General features: G+C 42.9%; 1 protein-coding gene across 24 annotated transcripts in view; it reads right to left on the minus strand.

Annotated features, from left to right (window-relative positions):
• Osbpl1a (oxysterol binding protein-like 1A) overlaps positions 1–21,408 on the minus strand; it is a 187,974-nt gene that overhangs the window by 85,672 nt on the left and 80,894 nt on the right. For 13 of the 24 annotated variants that reach the window (XM_006526144.4, XM_006526143.4, XM_006526141.4 and 10 more), the window contains one exon: positions 1,615–1,777. The exons of 9 other annotated variants lie outside the window; for them this stretch is intronic. In XM_006526144.4, coding sequence (XP_006526207.1) covers positions 1,615–1,777 — 163 coding nt within the window. Of the gene's footprint in view, positions 1–1,614; positions 1,778–14,845; positions 14,908–20,415; positions 20,678–21,408 lie in introns of those variants that run through there. 2 more of the 24 variants (XM_006526147.3, XM_030250564.1) reach the window with 2 other exon arrangements.

The following is a 21,408-nucleotide window of genomic DNA, read 5'->3' on the forward strand; positions in this document are numbered from 1 at the left end:
TAACTGACACTGCCACCGTCACCATAGTCCTGATTATCTCCAAATCTGGCTATTACAGTGTTATGTTCCCCTGATTAATTCTCCTACTTCTACTAGCAACGGTCTGATCCTGAATCCCCCGAGTCTCTACCCTTCCAATATCCCCTTCCTGCCCCGAGTGATCAGTCACCCACTGCCTCAGCTTTCTTGGCTTAGCCTCTTGTTCTCATTTCTGCCGTCTCTCACCCTGCTTGCTCTCTTTCATGTCCTTCCATAGAATACTGTTGCAACCTTGCTGATCTCAGTTACCTTGCTCTCTGGAACTTTCCCCTTCCGCATTCACATGTATCTTTAAATCTCTAATGTTAATTTCTAAACTCAGTAAGTATGGTGGTGCATGCCTATAATTCCAGCACCTTGAAGATTAAGGCAGGATCATGAGTTCAAGTACACCCTGGCCCTCAAAGTCAGATAACACCCCACATACACACAAAATCCAAACTGTTTTGCAGCCCCACTTTCTGCACCCTGTCCACAACTCTCCCTACCTCGTCTCCCATTTGTCCATGCTAAGTAATGCTCGGTATCATTCTCGGGGCTGGAGGCATTGGCGTCTATGCTCCCCGGAGGTTCACTGTGCTGTCCTTGTGCATAGTTTCTGAGGCAAAGTTAAGAGCTTCCTTTCCTCTGCTCCAACTGTACTCTGGCCCCCTATCTACTTTGCCTCTAGCACACTGAACTCTAAAGGCCTTTTTCAAGACAGAACCCGGTCTTTTTCTGTCTCCTTAGAGCATGTACCAAGAGCTGGCAGCACCGGGTCGACAGTCACAGAAAAGGAGCAAAGGCAACGTGCACAGTTTGACAGTATTCAAATTCTAGCATATCTTATTCTTTCAGAATAGGCAGAGACCACTGTGATTTACTTGAAGTAACAACTCTCTTTGGGTTAAAAATGTATTTATTTATTTGCTGGGGCACACACATGTCATAGCATGTTGCATGAGCAGGGGACAACTGGTGAGAGCTGGTTCTTGCTTGGCAGCGAATGCCTTCACCAGTGAGAGCCATCGTACTGCTCAGTGCTGAGCTTGTCACCAAACTTCAGATTCTTGTCTTAAGACACACACACACACACACACACGCACACAGCCTCCAGCTGGGCAGGGCAGATAACTTTCCATAAAGATGTGAGTTTGAATCCCCAGAACCCAAGGAAAGCCAGAAGCAGTAGTATATCCTACAATCCTAGTGCTCCAGTGGCCGGATGGGAAGCAAAGATAGGAGAGTCCCCGGAAGCTGGAGGGCAGGTGCAGCAGTGCACAACAACAAAAAGCCTGTCTCAGCAAGATGGGGGACAAGAACTAATTCCCAAGGCTGTCTTTTGATGACACACATGCACTCACACACACACAGATGTGCACATACACCCAGGTGCACACATACACCCAGATGCACACATCACACAGATGCACACATCATACAGATGCACACATCACACAGATGCACATGCTGCACAGTAGTTGGGGAGCTGCACTGATAACCTCTTCGTGTTTATTCTGGGGAAATTACCGTGTCAGCCACTCCTACAAGGCCTATCCACTTCTAACAACACAGATGAAATGGCTCTGGAGTTACCTGACAGTGCATCATAGAACTCCTCCTCACTAAGGATGCTGACAGGCGGGGATCCTTCAACCAGGGATCGTTCTAGTTCATGATGCTCAGTGGCTAAAGTCTCCAGTGCTTCTGACAAAATTTTGTTTTTTTCTTGCTCCTGTTCCAATTTAAAATTCCTCACCTAGAAGAATACAGATATACAAGAGTTCAGAGTGGCAGGAAATACAGCCTTTCTCAAGGTGTGAAAATTACTTGCTTTTGATCTAATTCCACTGCAACATCAGAAATGAAAGCAGCTGAGTTACACACACGCACAGATGAATGAGCACAATTACTAAGCTAATTTTGTTCTTCCCAAAGGACCTTTTCTCACACAGCTTAGCTAATGAAAATAGATTGCTAACTACCAAACAAATTCAGCTCAAATTATGAGGATCCCAGTAAAAGAAAAAGGCATTAATCAATTTGGAAATTACATTAAAAGATATTTCTCCCTCAACACTAATCATAATACGTGTGTGTGTGTGTGTGTGTGTAAACCTTAGAGCCTGGTCAGACCTTTTGGCCTTTGAAATAGACTGTCCTCTGCATATAATTCAAGAGTGTATAATCCTACACAGCAATGAAGCCCTCTAAACCTCACAAGACAGGATGCACTAAGTTTGGTCCTAAGTTTTATCTAATTCTGCATCAAGAACTTCAGAATCACCGCTGACTCAGTAACTCACTTGGGAGTCAGAGAGGCTACCAAGTGTCCTCAGACATGCCTTCACTAGTTTCCACCTCTTGTGGGCTTCCATTATAAGCTAAGCAGTATTCAGCACAATGGCCTTTAAACGTGTATTTTCAATTTAATAACGGAATCTATTTGTCAGATGCAATTTTAGCTCGTTTTAAAGCTAGTTGTGGTGGTGCATGCCTGCAATCCCAGGATTGGGAGAATGGGCACAAGAAGAGAGAATTTGGAGGGAGTCTAGATTCTATAAAACTATAAAAATTGGTGTTTCAGAGAGCAGAATCCTGTTGCTTAGTGCTGCATCTCAACACAGTCTGCTTTCACTTTTTCCTGCCTTGAAGCTGACTGCAGAGGTCGGCCCAAACCCAGGAGCTACACCATCAGTGTAAAAGACATTGATTAGGCAGCTGCCTCCAAGTTCTCGAAGGTCAAAGCTCAGATGTCTAGATCTGAGCGCTGGGGACTCTTGCACAATACTCCATGCTTCCATTCCTCACCTCATCCTAACCCCACCGCTTCCTGGCATTTCTCCTCTCTAAGCCCTGGAGGAGGAGGAGGTCTCTCCCTGTCTGACTCTGGGGCCCTTTGTGCCCTGAGGTCCTTATGGACATGAGCTCTAGTAAGAATTATGAGAGCAACTCAATACAGTTTGGCTTCAAGGTCACTTCTCCAGACAAACAGGGTTAAATCTTTATCATCTTGGGAATAGCTCCAGTCCTCAGGGACTTGAATGTTTATCATTAGAGCAATGAGATTATAATTATTAGATGTGTGATAATGAAATAAAATAGCAATATATATAAGTAATCCTAAACAGCAACAACACACAAAACTCAAAATCACTTCTTGTTATGTTTATATTATGATTAGGATATTCTCATAATCAAAATAATTTCTCCAAAGAAGAGAATGCTATGTATCTTTAAATGTAATAACAGAAGAATAACTCCTTCTGTTTAACAAATACTTTCATTTGAATGCTGAATTTATGTAGATTCGGCCAAGTGGCAAAACTGATCAACGCCCTCAAACACCCAGTCCTCTCTAGAAAATCTTGTTCAAACCACAAATGAGCCTTTATTCACCTAAACTACGCATCACTCCCTGTCAGCCACAGCTACATCTGACCTCACTGTTTGTAAAGAGTGAATGGGGTGGGAAGCTGTGGTGGGAAAAGTGCTTCCCTCCTGTGTAGGAACCTGTTAAACTTACAGTTGACCTGAAAGTGCTTTTAGAAGTTTCCCTCACTGAACAAGCCTTACCACAAAACTGCAAAACGATGCTCTGCCCTTCAGTAAGGGATGTGCACGATCATGAAGCTGCAAGAGCAGGAACTGCACCAGGAAGCTTTCTCCCTGTAAGGAAGCTCACGTAGGCTAAATGGCTAAAGTAATACTGCTCAGTGGGGCAGAGAGCCTCCAGGCCCCTATAATCCCAGCAGTTCCAAGTCACCTAGAAGGAGCCCAGCCCTGAAAGCTCAGTGTAAAACTGACAATGTGGAGATGGTGGAGAGTCATCTTCTAAACTATCTTGCTGAATTTTTATTTGCTGGCTAAAACTCCATGCTGTAACAGAAATAGCACCTTCATATAACTCCACCTTCTAAACATTCAAGCTATTGTAACTATCCTATTATTATTAAAGGAACCAGACTTTTCTTCACAGAACTAATGGACCCCAACATATGTTTCAAATTAAATTAGAAAACTTTAGATTATGATTTGTGAACAAAAATCAACATGTCAAATGAACACACAAATTAAAGTTATTAGAAAGCAGAACAGTACTGCTATCTACCTAACAAAAAACATGTGCACTTCTCTGTCTATAGTCCCTTGAAGAAAAGCACAATTTCTTTTTTATTGATTGATTTTTTTATTAGATATTTTCTTTATATACATTTCAAATGCTATCCTGAAAGTTCCCTATACCCACCCCCCCACCCCCCGCCCTGCCCCACTACCCACCAACTCCCACTTCTTGGCCCTGGCATTCCCCTGTACTGGGGCATATAAAGTTTGCAATACAAGGGGCCTCTCTTCCCAGTGATGGCAGACTAGGCCATCTTCTGCTACATATGCAGCTAGAGATACGAGCTCCGGGGATACTGGTTAGTTCATATTGTTGTTCCATGTATAGGGTTGCAGACCCCTTCAGCTCCTTGGGTGCTTTCTCTAGCTCCTCCATTGGGGGCCCTGTGTTCCATCCAATAGATGACTGTGAGCATCCACTTCTGTATTTGCCAGGCACTGGCATAGCCTCATACAAGACAGCTATAACAGGGTCCCTTCAGCAAAATCTTGCTGGCAGATGCAATAGTGTCTGGGTTTGGTGGCTGATTATGGGATGGCTCCCCGGGTGGGGTAGTCTCTGGATAGTCCATCCTTTCGTCTTAGCTCCAAACTTTGTCTCTGTAACTCCTTTCATGGGTGTTTTGTTCCCTATTCTAAGGAGGAATGAAGTATCCACCTATTGGTCTTCCCTCTTCTTGATTTTTTTGTGTTTTGCAAATTGTATCTTAGGTGTTCTATGTTTCTGGGTTAATATCCACTTATCAGTGAGTGCATATCTAATGACTTCTTTTGTGATTGGGTTACTTCACTAAGGATGATATCCTCCAGATACATTCATTTGTCCAAGAATTTCATAAATCCATTGTTTTTAATAGCTGAGAAGTACTCCATTGTGTAAATGTACCACATTTTCTGTATCCATTCCTCTGTTGAGGGACATCAGGGTTCTTTCCAGCTTTTGGCTATTATAAATAAGGCTACTATGAACTTAGTGGAGCATGTGTCCTTATTACAAGTTGGAGCATCTTTTGGGTATATGCCCAGGAGAGGTATTGCTGGATCTTCCTGTAGTATTATGTTCAATTTTCTGAGGAACCTCCACACTGACTTCCAGAGTGATTTGTACAAGCTTGCATTCCCACCAACAATGGAGGAGTGTTCCTCTTTCTCCACATCCTCACCAGCATCTGCTGTCACCTGAATTTTTGATCTTAGCCATTCTGACTGAACAACACAATTTCAAACTTTCTCAAGAGTCCATCTCCTCAAACCACTTCCACTTTATCCATTGCCTGCGAGAAGGTAAACTCCTCAGGAAATGTCTCCCATGTGAACAAATGCCAGCAAGGCAAGTCAGTTGGAAAAACAGCACCTGCTAGCCGGTTTACATACATTTTATCTACTTTTTTTTTTCTTTCTTTCTTTCTTTCTTTCTTTCTTTCTTTCTTTCTTTCTTTCTTTCTTTCTAGAAAGCACCCTGCTATTTACCTGTGTTCCACGGGGTTAAGAGGGGCAGACACAATAAATCATTTGACAAAGACATCTAATAATTGGAGACTGCTGACTAGTATTCACAGAACATCAGGTACATCGACCTGATTATAAGATGGGATATTCCATCACACTCTGGGCTCTTCACAGTTACTGCACATATAGCTACACTAACAAAGCATGTAGAAGCAACTGAAACACTTTATGAAGAAGCTATTCTGAAGCACTGCTGTGGTTAGAGGGCCAACAACATTCAAAGTTTTTGAGCATATGAGATTTAGGCTACTCCCTGCTACTATTCCATAGAGGTGGCTGCTAAGAGACAAGGCAGTCACTCACAGTTGATGTGAGACCTCCCACCTACATGTCTGACATCACTGTCTGGGTGAAGTAGGACTGCAGGGTTGGAAGGCCTCCCCACCTCCTGCACTAGAAATGTAATCCTCAAAGCCATAGGTCAATAAAATATGAAAGTGGAGCCTTTAAGACATGATTAGAATGAAATGAGATCTTTTCAGGGTGGAGGGGCTTCATAGCATTAGTGACTACTGTTCAGGTTTGGTCTTTTGCCATATATTGTAATGCTAAATACTGGGCCCCCCACCTCCCACCCCCAACTGGCACCCTGGGAGTCTCTCTTGCTCACAGGAAGGAAAGAATCCACAAGTACAATGTGACCTTGCTCCTTAATTAAAAAACATTGGCTAAGTAAAGACTCCTACAGCCTATAGCTAGGCAGAAGAGACTTAAGTGGGATTTGGGGTTTGAAGAGGAGCACTAAGAGGTGAAGAAGGTTGAGAGAGGAGGAAGCCATCATAGGGTAAGTGATTCATGAACACAGAGCCATGAGGGCTGGCCAATTGGAGTTAAGAGCTGCCCAGATGGAACATGGCAAGTTATAAAATGGGGTTACTGATGGGAAATAGATTCTAATAGCACAGAGGATGGACATCTGCATAGCTCCAGTGCTGATTAAGGCTTATTGTAGATATAAAGGTTGTCTGTCTTTATCTGGGAACTGAATGATCAAGGGTGGGGTTAAAGCCCTGGATTGAGATCAAATATTTTCTATAACAGACTATGTAAGAGAAAAGACACTAGCTAGCAAGGGGCAGTGTGATACTACTATGCCATGAACCAGAGGAAGGCTCTCATCAGACACTCCACAGATGGCAGCATCATATGCATAAGGCTTCCTCAACTCCAGAACTATGGGCACATAGTTACCACAACTGAAATACAAACTAAGATAAGAAATGGAATGCTCACAAATATAAATTGGTCTAAATCCATAGCCACTCTCTCCCCTGGGGTCTCAGGATACTCTACTTTGATCCCATGTGAGGCATGATGAAAGATGAAAGATGGAGATACATCCCTATGATGGTACCCAGCACACAGCTGCGTTGTTTTAGGACTTGCTGAGCATTTTTGTACAGTGAGTTCTATGGATGTCACTCTCATACTTTTTTCTTTGCTATCTTCCAATACCTTTTTCAAGTGAAATGAATGTATGCTCTTGCTTAAAAGGAGACTGTGGGGAGTTCAAGTAAAATGGGGAGAAAACAAGACTGGGTACTCGCAGTGAAGTGTCGAGGAATACTCAGACTCTGGAAAGATTCTGAAGGAGGGACTAAGCAATCAGCTGACAGATGGTGATGTATGAGTAAGGAAGAAGCAGATATGGCCTCATAGTTAGGACTAAGCAAGTAAGACAGAGCTGCAATTACCTGGAACAGGGTAGACCGGGAGGCAAGCCAGGTGGAGCTCAATCTCACACATGGTGAATGTACGGTGCTATGAGACAGTCAAACATAGAAGTAGATAAGCAACTAAACTCGGTGCTTACAGAAGAAGGGGGCTATATCTCACAGGTAATATTTTATATTCTAGACTAGATAAGATCACTAAGACAGACAGAAGGCACAAATGAGACGAAGATGAAGTCCAGACTGTGTTTTGTAGCCATTAATGAGGTAGGAATGATCAGAGAGGATTACAGAATGATATATGTGAGAACCAAGACATGAGTATACTTCACTAAGGGACCAGGCAGGTCGCCCTCCCGCAGGAGAAAAAATGTGTAGGCACAGAGTCAGATAGGTAGGTACACTGAACTTCAAGTTGTCTTCTAATTGCTTCTGTTGTCTTCTTCCATAAGGAGGACACACACACACACAGACACACACAGACACACATACCAGGGAATAGACACATAGATCAACCAACACTGGTCCCAGCATATGACATAGAGAAGAGCCACTCTCTCTTGATGGCATGAAGGAAATATGTAAGAAGTTCAGAATGAGATGGCTCCTGGCACCACTAAGACATATTATTTTCTCATAGTCACCACCATCACCTTCCTGAGCTATGCTCAAACCAAAACAAAGAGAACTCCAGTTCAAAATAATTGCAATGCCTTTCTGTCCCCAGGCTCTAGCACTGGACAGAAGGCATGACTGACCCAGTTGCTAACTGACAGACTCAAAGAAAGACCTTTGCAGAGCCTGTTACACAATCACATCCAAGGGTATACTTAGACATGTACATCAGGGCAGAACTAGGGAAAATCTTTTATCCAAGACTAAAAAACGAACAGGAAAGCAGGTATTTTTGAAACAATTAGATAAAGGTATTCATAAAAAGTAAAAAAAAAAAAAAAAAAAAAAAAAAAAAAAAAGCAGTGCTATTTAAGAAAAAGATACCTGGCATATAAATTGTGATATGAGTGGGGGGGGGGGTGATAATAAAATTTGGAGGGGAAAAAACAAACAAACCTTCTTTACCTCCAGCTGAGGTTGCTTATGTGACAAGGCAGCCACTAGACAGAAATCGCTTATATCATCTGCAGACAATATACTGTCCAAAAAGGATACACAGAGGTAGGATAGTCAATTACTAAGCTCTGCCAAGCTAGTCCTTCATATTCTGGCTTCACAAAAGATCTGTCCAATATTATAAGAAATTAGGGGCTGTCCAGGTAGCCAGCTGTCTCTATAATTGTTTATGTTTTGGAAGCTATGCTCGGTGCTTTCTATTTGCTCAGGCAATGTTTAATTCCTTCTCGGATTTCTGATGGGGTTAAGACTAGTTATGATCTCATAACCAAACTTGAGTTGTTTAGCATTGAGAGAGGTTATAAAGGGGAAGGCATGGTTTTCAGATGATATTAGAGGCTAAATCCTAAACATGATTCAGGAATAGAATTATAAATATTTAAGTTAGGAGTACTTTATCTAACTGACAAATAGTTGTATAGCATACTGTGTAATTTACATGATTGTTATGCTTGGTATTTTTTAAATTTGGACAGAAAAGGTGAGATGAACTGGGTGGTTCTGATGGTTGGACCAGGAATCTGCCTGTGAACACTGAAGGTGCTGTTCCCCAATTGGTTCTTGATTGATAAATAAAGATGCCAGTGGCCAATGGCTGGGCAGAAGAGACTTCCAGGTTCCTGCAGGTAAGCTAAGAGACACAGGAGGAGGAAAAAAAGATTTGCTGTGGTTCAGAGGGAGAAAGAGCCACCAGTCATGTGGGCTCTCCAGTGGAGTGGCCATTGGCCACTTCCCTGACTTGGCCTGGGGTTGGAGGCAAGAGATTAGAAATGCAACTAAGCTGAGGGCAGATTTAGGGTGCTGAGCAAGGAGAAGGTGACTGGGCAACCAAGTTGAGTGAAGATTTAGAAGTATTGAGCTGGTAATGAAGTACCCGACCATCGAGCTAAAATGCATATTAAAAATAAGCTAGGCCAGACATGGTGGCGCATGCCTTTAATTCTAGCACTCGGTAGGCAGAGGCAGGTGGATTTCTGAGTTCGAGGCCAGCCCGGTCTACAAAGTGAGTTCCAGGACAGCCAGGGCTATATAGAGAAACCCTGTCTCGAAAAAACAAAACAAAACAAAAAATAAGCTAGTGTGTGTGTGTCTGTGTGTGTGTCTTCTATCTACAGATCCAAGGGAACTAGGATGGTAGCTGGTAGCATAGTCCACCCAGAGCTTAAAGCAGACTAGTAGAAACTACACACTACACAAACCAGGTAAATGCAGAATATTTGAAACTTATTTTATTAAGATAACTTTAAAATGACATCTTGACAATCAAATCAAATGCTGCATACAAGTGAAAATGTGTCAGGGAAGGTTACTTTCTGCCTATCCCTTTTAAATATGGAGGAAAGAAACAAGATTCTGAAGTGAAGTGGTACTTGATCTCGCTCACAGGTCAGCATCCACAGTATGGCCCCAACAAGATGCTCCTTTAATGGCTCTGGAGTTTAACATAACTTGATGCAAAAATAAGCTTGAGCTTAAATGAAAACACTGGATCATTTGCCATTATAATGTCTACATAGTATCACAAACACTTCATAGCCTAAAAGTAGCGCTTACTGGACTTTCATATAAGCACTGTGTACTTCAGTGTGTAATGTCCAGATCAACCCAGATTATAATACAGGTTGAAATTTCAAAGGTTTTCAAAGGATCTTTATTTAAACTGTACAAACGAATCTTAAGTCACTTGATGGTGGGTATCCATCGTAAACATGCCTCAATTTAACACAACAGATCCACACTGGCTCTAAAAAACAGTAGAATTCCAAATTCACCTATTCAGTAAAGATTCTGTAATTTTTCTGGTTGTTTGTTTGCTTGTTTGTTTGTTTTGTTGGTTTCATAGGAGCACAAGCTGACCTGGAACTGTCTATGCAGCGGAGAATGACCTTGAGTTTCTGACCCTCCTGCCTATGCCTCCAAGTACTGGGAATACACTATGCATGGCCATACCTGGCTTGATAATTTCCTAAAAATCTATTTTTCAAAATAGTATCTTTTTAACTCTACACACAGAATTTTCCTGTTCAAAGGAGATTCAGTCCCTCTTAGGTCATCGTAGCGTCACTGGAGGAGTATATCGCTAAGTTTTGTTTTGTTTTTTTAAAGTAAATGAAAAAGCATTTAAGAATGCCACTCCAAATCATCAATATCTTTACCAAATCCAACAAGCTTTCCAATTCTATGTTGCAAATTAACATATCCTCAAATAACAATGGGTGGAAGCAGGATGCTGAGTCACTGCTAAACAGGGAGGGCATGGAAGAGGAAGGGTGATCAAGGGGAACTAAGGAGGTCTGAAAAACCCATAGTGAAATATACTGTCTTATAAGCTTCTTACACACACACACACACACACACACACACACACACACACACACACACTTACTTGAAGTTATCCTACACAGAGGATTACGTTTCTTCCAGTAGCCACAGGTTGCAAAATAAAAGCCATGTTAGGCATGGAATGCCTTCCTGAAAGCTGTTGATCAAACATGTTCTACAGACTTCCTAAACAATACAGACCATTGCTCCTGGTTGCCTACTAGACCTTGATGAAGACACAACACACCTTGTTAACAGGACATAGAGACCTCAAACTGATCTTGACCAAGCATCCTCCTCCTCCCTGGGGGCTGGCTTTCGTATTACTTGAAGGTGCTTGCTATGCAGGCTTCTATGGGAGAAAAGTCATCAACACTCTTACCCCACTGTGAACACTGTGCACTACGGTGATGACCACTGTGAACACTGTGCACTACAATGATGACCACTGTGAACACTGTGCACTACGATGATGACCAGCCTGGCAAGAATCACCCAAGGGTGAACAGAATTATTAAGCATGAGAATTATAAGGTCAACCAACTGCTTTCTGATTGGATTTAAGGCCCACTCCAAAGGATGAAACCCATACTGGAACTCTAAATATAACCAAGAACCCAAGTCTAGGGAGCTCACAAGCCCCAGGGTAAAGTTACAACTATCATTGTTCTCAATGGACATGCCATTGATAGATCCTCTAACACATATGTCTATATACAGAGGCTATTGCCACTCTCACTCCTCAGAGAAGCATTTGTGCAGTGGAGAGCAGTTAGTGCAGAAAACTAACTCCCTACTGGTCAAAGCACAGAAAGTGTCTACAAAGTGCTCAGTCACAAGGGGACATCTACAGCACATCCCTCCCTATAAGAGTCAGAGACATCACCAAGGAAGGGGAGACAGAAAGATTTTGAGAGCCAAAAGCCTGGGAAGATCTGGGTTAAACAATGTCTTCAGGACATGACTGGACGGTGCACACACAGACTCACAGCAGCTCTGGTGCCTGCCTGAGATCAAGCCAGTCAGCATGCCAACATGCAGAGGGAAGCAACTCAGAGTTGTGGAGCTAATGACCATCAATGGTTCCTGGGGAAGGGAGAGCCAGTGTTTTTAAGGGTATGGTCCCAGGTTGATCAACCATAATCATTGGATCAGCATAAACCCATGCAAATATAAGTGCACAAACTGAACTCTGTAGATTAATAAAAGATACACAGGATACTGAGAGGGACATAAATCTGGGGAGGAGGGGTATAATCATAATATATTGCATGTACATATAAAATATTCCAAGAATAAATTTTAAAGTCATATTTTCAAAAGCAGGTAGTGTGGCCTGGGTGAGCAGTTCAGTTGATTCAGTTGATAAATTGTTCTCTAGGCAAGCATGAGGGCAGACTTCAGTGTGACCCTCAGAACTACTGTTAAAAGGCCATGTACGGTGGCCCTCTCTTGTAATCCCAGTGCTGGGGAAATGACATCAGGCAGCTCCCTGGAGCTCACTGCACAGCCGGCCTCACCAAATCTGTGAGCTCCAGACCCAGTAAAAGATCCTGTCTCAAAATACACGATGAATGGTGCCTAAGGCTGACTCCTGACTTAAAGACACACACACACACACACACACACACACACACACACACACACACACAGAGGCATAGAGTTACCTGGACTACAGTCAACATCTGCTAGAACCCTTCCTTGGAGCCCTATTAGGGTATCAGGGGCCACACTGCTATAAGGTGACAAAGTCAGCAGGTTCTTCAGGTGGCATGTCCTCCAAACAGTTCCAAATCCAAGCACTGCAGGCCTATCAGGCACACATCTGGGTTAGAGCTTAGGTTCCCCTACAAAAACCTAACAGGGGTTGGTAGGTTTGTTTCTGTTTCTCAAAATAGACAGCCTGGTTTCAGGCCTCTTAAGTCAGAACTTCCTTGCGTTCTGTGTTGTGTGTCCATACACAACACACATCAAGGTTGCGGCCAGTCAGAAGGCTGCTGGCTTCTGCCAACACTGATCCCCTTTCCTTACTAAGAGCCCCTTCAGCCTTCAGCCAAGAGTTTACTTCTCAGTCCCCGTGGCAGCTCTGGCTATGAGAAGCTCTGCACCGAAAGACTGCAGTATTTTGCAGAATCTACCAGGTCTACTTAAGGAAAAGGCACAGGAATAGAGAACCTGGAACAGCCTCAGCTGAACTGAAGCTTCCGGGCCAGGTCATACTGTCACCTCCTGATTCTTCAGGATGAAGGGAAAGCAAACCTCCGACTCACTGCAGGGTTTGAGTATGGGGAATTTGATTACAGGCACACAGACACTAGCACATCTAATGTGTTCATAAACTACCACAGGCCAAGCTTAGATCCCCCAAATTCATGTATAAGGTCAGAGATGATAGTCCTTGTCTGTAAGTCTGTCACTGGGGTACAGGGGTGACTAGGAGATGGGGCATGCCTGAAGACAGGATGGAAAGAGGAGGATAGCTGGGGTTTGTGGACCAGCAGTCAGGCCAGTGGGGTACGAAGGCAGACACAAGCTCCAGATTCAGTGAGAAACCATGCTTCCAGGGAATAGGGGAGGGCAACTGACAGCCTCCCTCTGGTCTCCATGAATGAGACACACACACACACACACACACACACACACACACATTTTCAAAAACTAGATTTAACAACATTCATCCTGACAGAAAAACAATGAAGAATATTTGGCAGCAATGTATGCTGCTGTTTGTGCATTTAACCACCAAAATGAGTAAAGAGGACACACAAAAATCTTGCTCAGGGGCCTTAGATTCTGATTGTGATATTTCAGTATATATAGAAAGTAGTTCTTCTATATACTTCCATTTATATCTTTCATAATTTCTTAATTAGCAAAGTATTCGAGCATAGGTCTACATAGGAATGAGTGTTTGCATCATCTATGCTCTGTTCAGTTTGCAGCACAGCTGATGAGAGCCACGTTAAGGACCTGAGGAACAGCACACAGGGCAGTCTCTGCATCTGCTTAGGAACACCCAATCTGAAGTTGGCTAAGAACACTCCTCATCATGGCTCCAAAGCTCTCCACCTAAAAATAACCTGCTCTTATGCAATCTCTCTCCACAGATCTGTACATCATATATACCTTGAAATAAATTTCTTTTTTAGAAATATGCCACAAGAGATAAACATTTTTAGAAGCCAGGAAGTTTAATCACATTCTAACAAATCTTCTCTCAGTCGTTATCCAGGGGCCTGTAGTTGATAGTTCTGCTGATGCAAAGATTATTTAGATGCACAGGTTATTTATAACACACGTGAGTCCACAGCAACTCTAGCTTTACTTCTGAAAGCACTTTATTGAGATATATGCCACCCATCTGTTTTTTCTGTGCAGCCCAGTACAAAGCACCGAGCACTGGCACTAAAACAGAACCTTCCCTACCCCAAATCCCTCCCCTAAAGGCCCGGGCCCTTCCGCTACCCAGCCCAGGCACTCACCCTGGATCCTACAACCCTGGAATTAATTGGCTTGCTTGTTCCTAAACCTGCAATAAATGGATGAGGTTTTTATTGGATTCACCCATATACTCACAAGAACAAGGAGTTCTTTCCTTCCTACAGTTGAGGACTGCCCGAGGGCAGGGACATTCCCTGACCACAACATTTCCTCTTTAAAAGCTGAGAGGGAGATGGCTCAATTAGCATAGTGCTTGCCATAAAAGCGTGAATGCCTAAATCTAGGTCCCCAAGACATGCCCCCGCGCCCCACCCCACGAAAAGCTGAGCATGGTGATGCACCATCTGTAACCCCAGCCCTGAGGTAGCAGAGACAGGCATGCAAGACCCTGACACGAACAGTATGGTACGTAACATCAGTCTTCATGCTCCTACACACCTACGCCTTGCGTGTTCATATACAGGCATGCACATAGACAGTAAGAAAAACGTCCTCTTTCTGCTTCTGACACTAACTTTCTCTGCTCCAATCAAATTTTCAAGTTTTATTCTGACTTGGCAAATATCTTCTTGGTTCTCTAACTAGAAAAAAGATTATATTGGAATCAATTTAGTGGTATGAACTACCTTTGACGAGAACATTCAGGAGACAGGAGAGAGCCTAAGTCTCCCTAGGCATGCCGTACACAGTGGTATTCTAGCACAGGAGGTTGTCTAGCAGATGGCCTGGGACTGGCTGCTCGAATGTTTGCGCCACCTACTTGAAAGATGACTTATGTAAAAAGGAATATTCATTTACTAAGCAACCCAAAGTGACTTGAAATCTGTACAAGTCTAAAAATTATTAATATGGCTTTGGGGGGATTTCTAAGCTTGGGGAAAAAAAAAAAAAAACAGAAATTACCCTGACTGGGTGCAGGTCGTCAAGGGCCCCCTTCAAGTGCAATGTTATGCAATCTTCAAGGAAGAAGAGTGCCTCAGTCCCTGCCCTCCTAACCCAACAGGAGCTCGCCAGCCGCCCGCTCCATGGCAGGCATCCCAGGTCCTAGGGGATCCACAGTGGTGCTGCACTTGTTTACTAGCCTCTGAGGGGGAGACGTGAGGTAAATCACTGGGCCTGCTAGAGTCTCCAAGCGCTGAACACATGGTCTGCAAAGCAGAGAGGAATGCTGGGAGCCTGGGGGTGGAGCCACACTGAGAAGACATCTGTAGACCAAAGGCTGACAGAGAGTAGGAAGAAGATACCTAGGAGAATGTTCTCTGCTGAGGAACAATTAACATTCCGATGGAAGACCGGCCCACATATCCTTAGACCACAGCAAGGAGATGTAAAGAAAATTCCACAAGGGAGTCAGAGCTCCCTGCGGGGTCTCATGGTCCACAGCACCGGAGCTCCTAACAGGAAGCTAACTGCGAAGCACCAAGCCCTGTACTCACCTGCCTTATGCAATTCCTCTGTCTCTGAAGGACAACGTTTAAGAAAAAGTGCCCTTTCTCACTGAACAGAAGACAGGAATCTGCAAAGGTTGACACAGTAGCAGTCTGAAGGTACTAGGAGATTCTTGGCTTAGGGGAGAGAAACTTTCTAGTGGTTCCAAATGGCTGAGACCCTTTCACTTGAGAGAACAAACACCTACGCTGCACAGCTGACCTGAGTCCATGAGTTCACACCAAGAGAAAGGGAAACGCTTCACCCTGACGGGAGTTTTAACCTTCTGACACTTCTTATCCTCCTACAGGAGAGCAAGTGGCTCAAAGGGACCATTCAGAAGGAGCAGGAGCTACCAGCCATGTTGTTTACTCTGGATCCATCTTCCTCACCCACAAACCTGGGAAGTTGTCATTGTACAAATGAGCAAACCCAAACACAGCCAGGTTAGGAGATGTTAGGATCACACAGCCAGGTTACAGGATGTTAGGATCACACAGCCAGGTTACAGGATGTTAGGATCACACAGCCAGGTTACAGGATGTTGGGATCACACAGCCAGGTTACAGGATGTTGGGATCACACAGCCAGGTTACGGGATGTTGGGATCACACAGCCAGGTTACGGGATGTTGGGATCACAGAGCCAGGTTACAGGATGTTAGGATCACACAGTCAGGTTACGGGATGTTAGGATCACAGGGCCAGGTTACGGGATGTTGGGATCACACAGCCAGGTTACAGGATGTTAGGATCACACAGCCAGGTTACAGGATGTTAGGATCACACAGCCAGGTTACGGGATGTTGGGATCACACAGCCAGGTTACAGGATGTTAGAATCACAGAGCCAGGTTACGGGATGTTAGGATCACACAGCCAGGTTACAGGATGTTGGGATCACACAGCCAGGTTACGGGATGTTAGGATCACACAGCCAGGTTACGGGATGTTAGGATAACACAGCCAGGTTACAGGATGTTGGGATCACACAGCCAGGTTACAGGATGTTGGGATCACACAGCAAGCAAGTATGGAATCTCAATTCAATGCACATCTGTGTGGCTCAGGCTGCCAGCTCGTAGCCGCTGGAACACACACCTATCTGCTCATCAACAGAAGTGTTTACACACTGGAACACACACCTATCTGCTCATCAACAGAAGTGTTTGCACACTACTATGGCGACTGCCTGGATGCCAGAAGCTGGGGAAAGAAGGCCTGCAAAAAGGAACAGTCAATGACAGCTACGATTCCTTTATAACTCTGTGATTACATGTTCTAAAGCTTAAAGCGTACATTTTTTTCTTTACAGTTTTTAGGAACTCTGTATATATAACTATGGCATTATAGTATATGCTGTGCATTTAATTTGAGTCCTTGAAATTATCTACAATAAAGTCAAAATCAAACACAAATGTTCTTGGCATAAAACTACTAATCCTACTTACAGGAAAATACCTAAATATACTTACTATTCATAAATGTACTGTGGAATACAAGCATAATCAACTAATTCACAAGGCAACACTGTAATTCAGAGACTGTCAACCAGTGAAGTCATGAACATACAGAAGATCATCTTTGAGTAGGACTCCTATGTGACAGAGCCTATGTAGATGCTGTGGACAAGCCATACATGTGGCTCTCAATTCTCTAAAGGCCAAAACAGAAGGAGAAATACAATCAATTATGAACGTTTAATTGTCCACAAGGAGAAAAAAACCACAGTTCTTCAGGGAAAACAAACTCCCTCTTTGCCCTCAGCTCTAATTTCTCATCCAGCACAGGAGAATGTGAGTCCACAGGACAAAGATCACACGAATTAAGCTCATTTCTCGAAAAACACCCCAAAAGAAACTGAGGTGTCCATCTAAGTTGCAACTCAGTGAGGGCCACCTTTATGAGATCAAGTAAACACAGACCAGGCTAAGGCATTCCAACAGTCTAGTTTAATCTTAGGACAATATTTAGACTATCTAGAAAAATGGACATATTCTATTTTCTTCTAAATCACAGTCTGTCCCAAGCAGAATTTCTCCCAAGAAGACAGATAACAATTTCCTGTTGTGTACCTTGAATACAGGTATTCTCTGTGAAGTCTGAAGTCAATATTCTTAGCCATTTGCTTTTCTTATTTCTAAATGTGATGTGCCATTGTCAAGGTGAAAAATTAGTTTATACAAAGATCACACCAACACTGAAAAAGGTGGACCACATTACGCTGTGGGTGGCATTTCCTAACTATAGCTTTATTTATTATGGCGGTTGTTCCTTGGCACTAAATCTGGAGGCAACATACTGGACTTACCTGTAAGTTTTGTATCCTCCCACCTACATAAGCTTGGATGACTAAGCAAGCCTGTCTCCAGGCCCCAGTCCCTTCCTCTATTTCTTTTAAACTGTGTTCCATGGAGCTGCTTCAGGTGACAAAAGGGTATTTTCACTTTCATCTGTCCATGTACTTAAATGTAATCCCAATGAAACCCATAAAAACTAGTGAAACATGTCATACAAGATTGATGTATTATTTTCAATTTTCAGGAAGAACTAAAAGAAAAAAAATGAGGCATATACTCAAATCCTTGCAAAATGAACAAAGAAACTCACAAAGCATCATTTCCCATTCAGCTTTTCAGAGTTCAGAATAACAATGTAGTATCTATTACAGAAACATTCGTGGAAGTAGAAGTTAATTGCTCAAAATACAGCTGGAACCCCACCCCCACCCCCATAGCAAATGGAGCTTAGTAAAGAAGAGCGGGCATACCGCACAGCAGACACTCCCAGGGCACAAGCATCCCAGTGTCTCAACATGGGATACAACTGTGCGCTACTGCCATTTCCTTCACTGCCCCTGTCTCCCATCATGGTGTCTCTCATCTAGTACACCATGCTGGAACCATGCTATAGAGCATATGATGTCTACCTAAATATAAAACTAGTAATAAATTTAGTCTTATTCCATGTCAGTGTCAATACAACTTTGATGGAAAGGAGTTAAGAAGAAACCCTATGTTACACAGGAAGAAGGTGAGCCTTGCTATAAAGCTTGCCCGGAGCCAAAGAGCAAGCTCTCTTTGCTACTTGAACTGGTGTCTCAGAACCCATAGAGCAGCCGCTTTCCTGTCCCCTGACAAGGCTCTGCACCTGTAGTAACTAATGCTGAACCTGTGAGCACGTAAAGAAACTTAGACGCATGGCATCCTGGGAAATGGTTACCAGATGGTTTTAAAGGAACTATAGCAAAGCAAGAAGGGATAAAAGATGGAGACAAGGAAATGATTGGCAGGAAAAATAAAGTGTGTGTCGAGGGAACATGAGTCACCAGGGGAGGAGAGCCATGGAGAGAGAGAGAGAGGGAGAGAGAGAGAGAGGGAGAGAGAGAGAGAGAGAGAGAGAGAGAGAGATGTGGAGCAGCAGACCCAGAGCAGGGAGGGAGGTGAGAGGGAAAGGAACATGGAGGAGATCCAATCACCTCTAAGTTTCAGGTGTTGTGAGTACTAGGAGAGCATTTGCTTATACTTAGTATCTGCAGCCTGTCAAGAAGCAATCTTGAAAATGCAATATTAGAGTTCATAAAGTAACAGGTAAAGCTAGCAATGATGTTCACTACCTTTCAAACTATTCAACCATTAGACTAACTAAAATCTAGAAAAGAACAATGTTGAACAAAGTATCTATATCTCCAGGGAACAAAGTATAATTAGCATACAAACCGTAAGGAAAAGGCTAACTCACAGAAAGTGAGAGAAAACTGTACATTTTAATTTACCATCATAAGGTAAAATAGATGTCACAGCTGAAGGTAGATCTTTGAAAATGCAGGCAAGCAAAGCTTTAACAAAATTTATTTGAGGAGTATAGATTAATTTGAAGAAAGAGAAAAATGTTTTCAGAAATATTCTAAGAATATATTGAAAAGAGATGGTAATTATAGATCCAACATAAAAAAGACAATAAAGGAGTTCTAACAAAATCTTCATAACAAGAAACTTCCAAACTTTAATGGAAAGGGAATGAAATAGAAATACATAACTTGTCAAAGCTAACACAAAAAGAAATAGAAAACCAAAGTGGTCCTATAATTAGTTAATGTATTTAAATAGTAGTTCACAAACTTAGAAAGATAGTTTTGTTAAAAGTTTTCTACTAAACTTCTAAGACTAGATCAATTTTACACAAGCTATAAGGAACAATAGAAGAGTGAATTTTACCAAATTGATTTTATAATATTAGAATAACCTTCATAGAAAAACCTGATGAAAACAAACAAAAAAATTACAAGCCATTCTCACTTATAAAAAGAAGGTAAAATCCAAAGTTTAGCATTTTTCCTGATTTTAAAAGATATAAGAAAGAAATGTGAATATCTTTAGTATGGTAAGTGATATTTATTAACTATTTTTTAGTTAATTTGCAGAGGTTATAATTGTTTGTTTTAAATCTTGGAAAAATGTGGATTCACTATCACAGCATCTTACCAAAACATTATGGACAAGAAAAAGAAATCTTAAACATAAGGATTAGAAGGACAGAACACAAGTGCCGTTCTTTGCAAATCACAAACATCTGAGATAACCACAGTCTACAGCTATAATCTCCACTGCCTTGCTCTCCTTCTCCACTGCTCTGCCGGCTGCAGTCTGGCTTCTTCCTGAGTAGAAACCTCCTCGTACTCAGGAGCCACTGCTGCCTGGCTTCCGCCTAACCCGAACCCACACTCCAACTCTCCCCTGGGCTCCTCTGCATCCTGACCCCTGGCCTCACCTGCTTGGGGCTCTCTCCCCTGCAGTCAGGCTGACCCTGCTTGGGGCTCTCTCCCCTGCAGTCAGGCTGACCCTGCTTGGGGCTCTCTCTCCCCTGCAGTCAGGCTGACTTTTCTTGGTGTCCTCCCTGTTGTCTCCTTTCCTTCTTGCTGAGCACAAGTCAACTGTCACTCCTTTGATTTCCAACTTCACATCTGTGTGGCACTGCTCACTTTTGGGGCTGAGTGCAAAGGGTGTTAGGTGACTTGTAGAAGTACTGGTGATTCCCAAGCTTTTCTAGGACACGTGAGGGTGTGTCAACATGTCAGAAACAGAGCTAACTCACCTTCCCACATTCCTATTCCCTACTATGCAGTAATTTATACCAGAAGCTGGGAGTCAGCTATGACTCCACCTTACCTTCATGCCTCACAATCAATCTAGCTCTGATTTATGCTTTTAAATATCTCTCTGTGCTGTAACTTCCTCTGCTGAAGTCACAAACTTGACTCTTGTGTCCCTGTACCTCAGTGCCCTGATTGCAGGCTGTCCCCAACTCTCCTAAATAGAAAATCTGATCAAATCTCTCCCTGGATAAAAACCTTTGGGTGGCATTAACCCCGCCTAGGTTTAAAACTCTTTAAGCACATTCATACAGTCCTTAGGAAGAGCCCTTGCTTGCCCTCTCCCCACTGCTCCAGCCACTGGGCTCTGCTAACATTCACCCTTTTGGTTGCTTTGGTTGTTGCTTCTGTAAAAATCTTGAGTGTCTGGATCCTGCAGGACTCTCTCCAGAGTACTGAGATAACAAGTTTGAGCCATGACAGTATTAAGAACTCATCAGTTTGTATATCCTATTTTAAATGTGCTTTTATAAACTATCCTATTGTAATACACTTAATTTTATTATGGAATAACTGACTTATAGTCCTCCATTTTGTAGAGGGCAAAAAGACCAAGCAAAAATATTATGTGGGTCATTTTTACCATCCATGAAGTTCTTGAAAACTAATCT

The sequence above is a fragment of the Mus musculus genome, chromosome 18, assembly GCF_000001635.26.
Source record: "Mus musculus strain C57BL/6J chromosome 18, GRCm38.p6 C57BL/6J".
Lineage (NCBI taxonomy): Eukaryota > Metazoa > Chordata > Mammalia > Rodentia > Muridae > Mus > Mus musculus.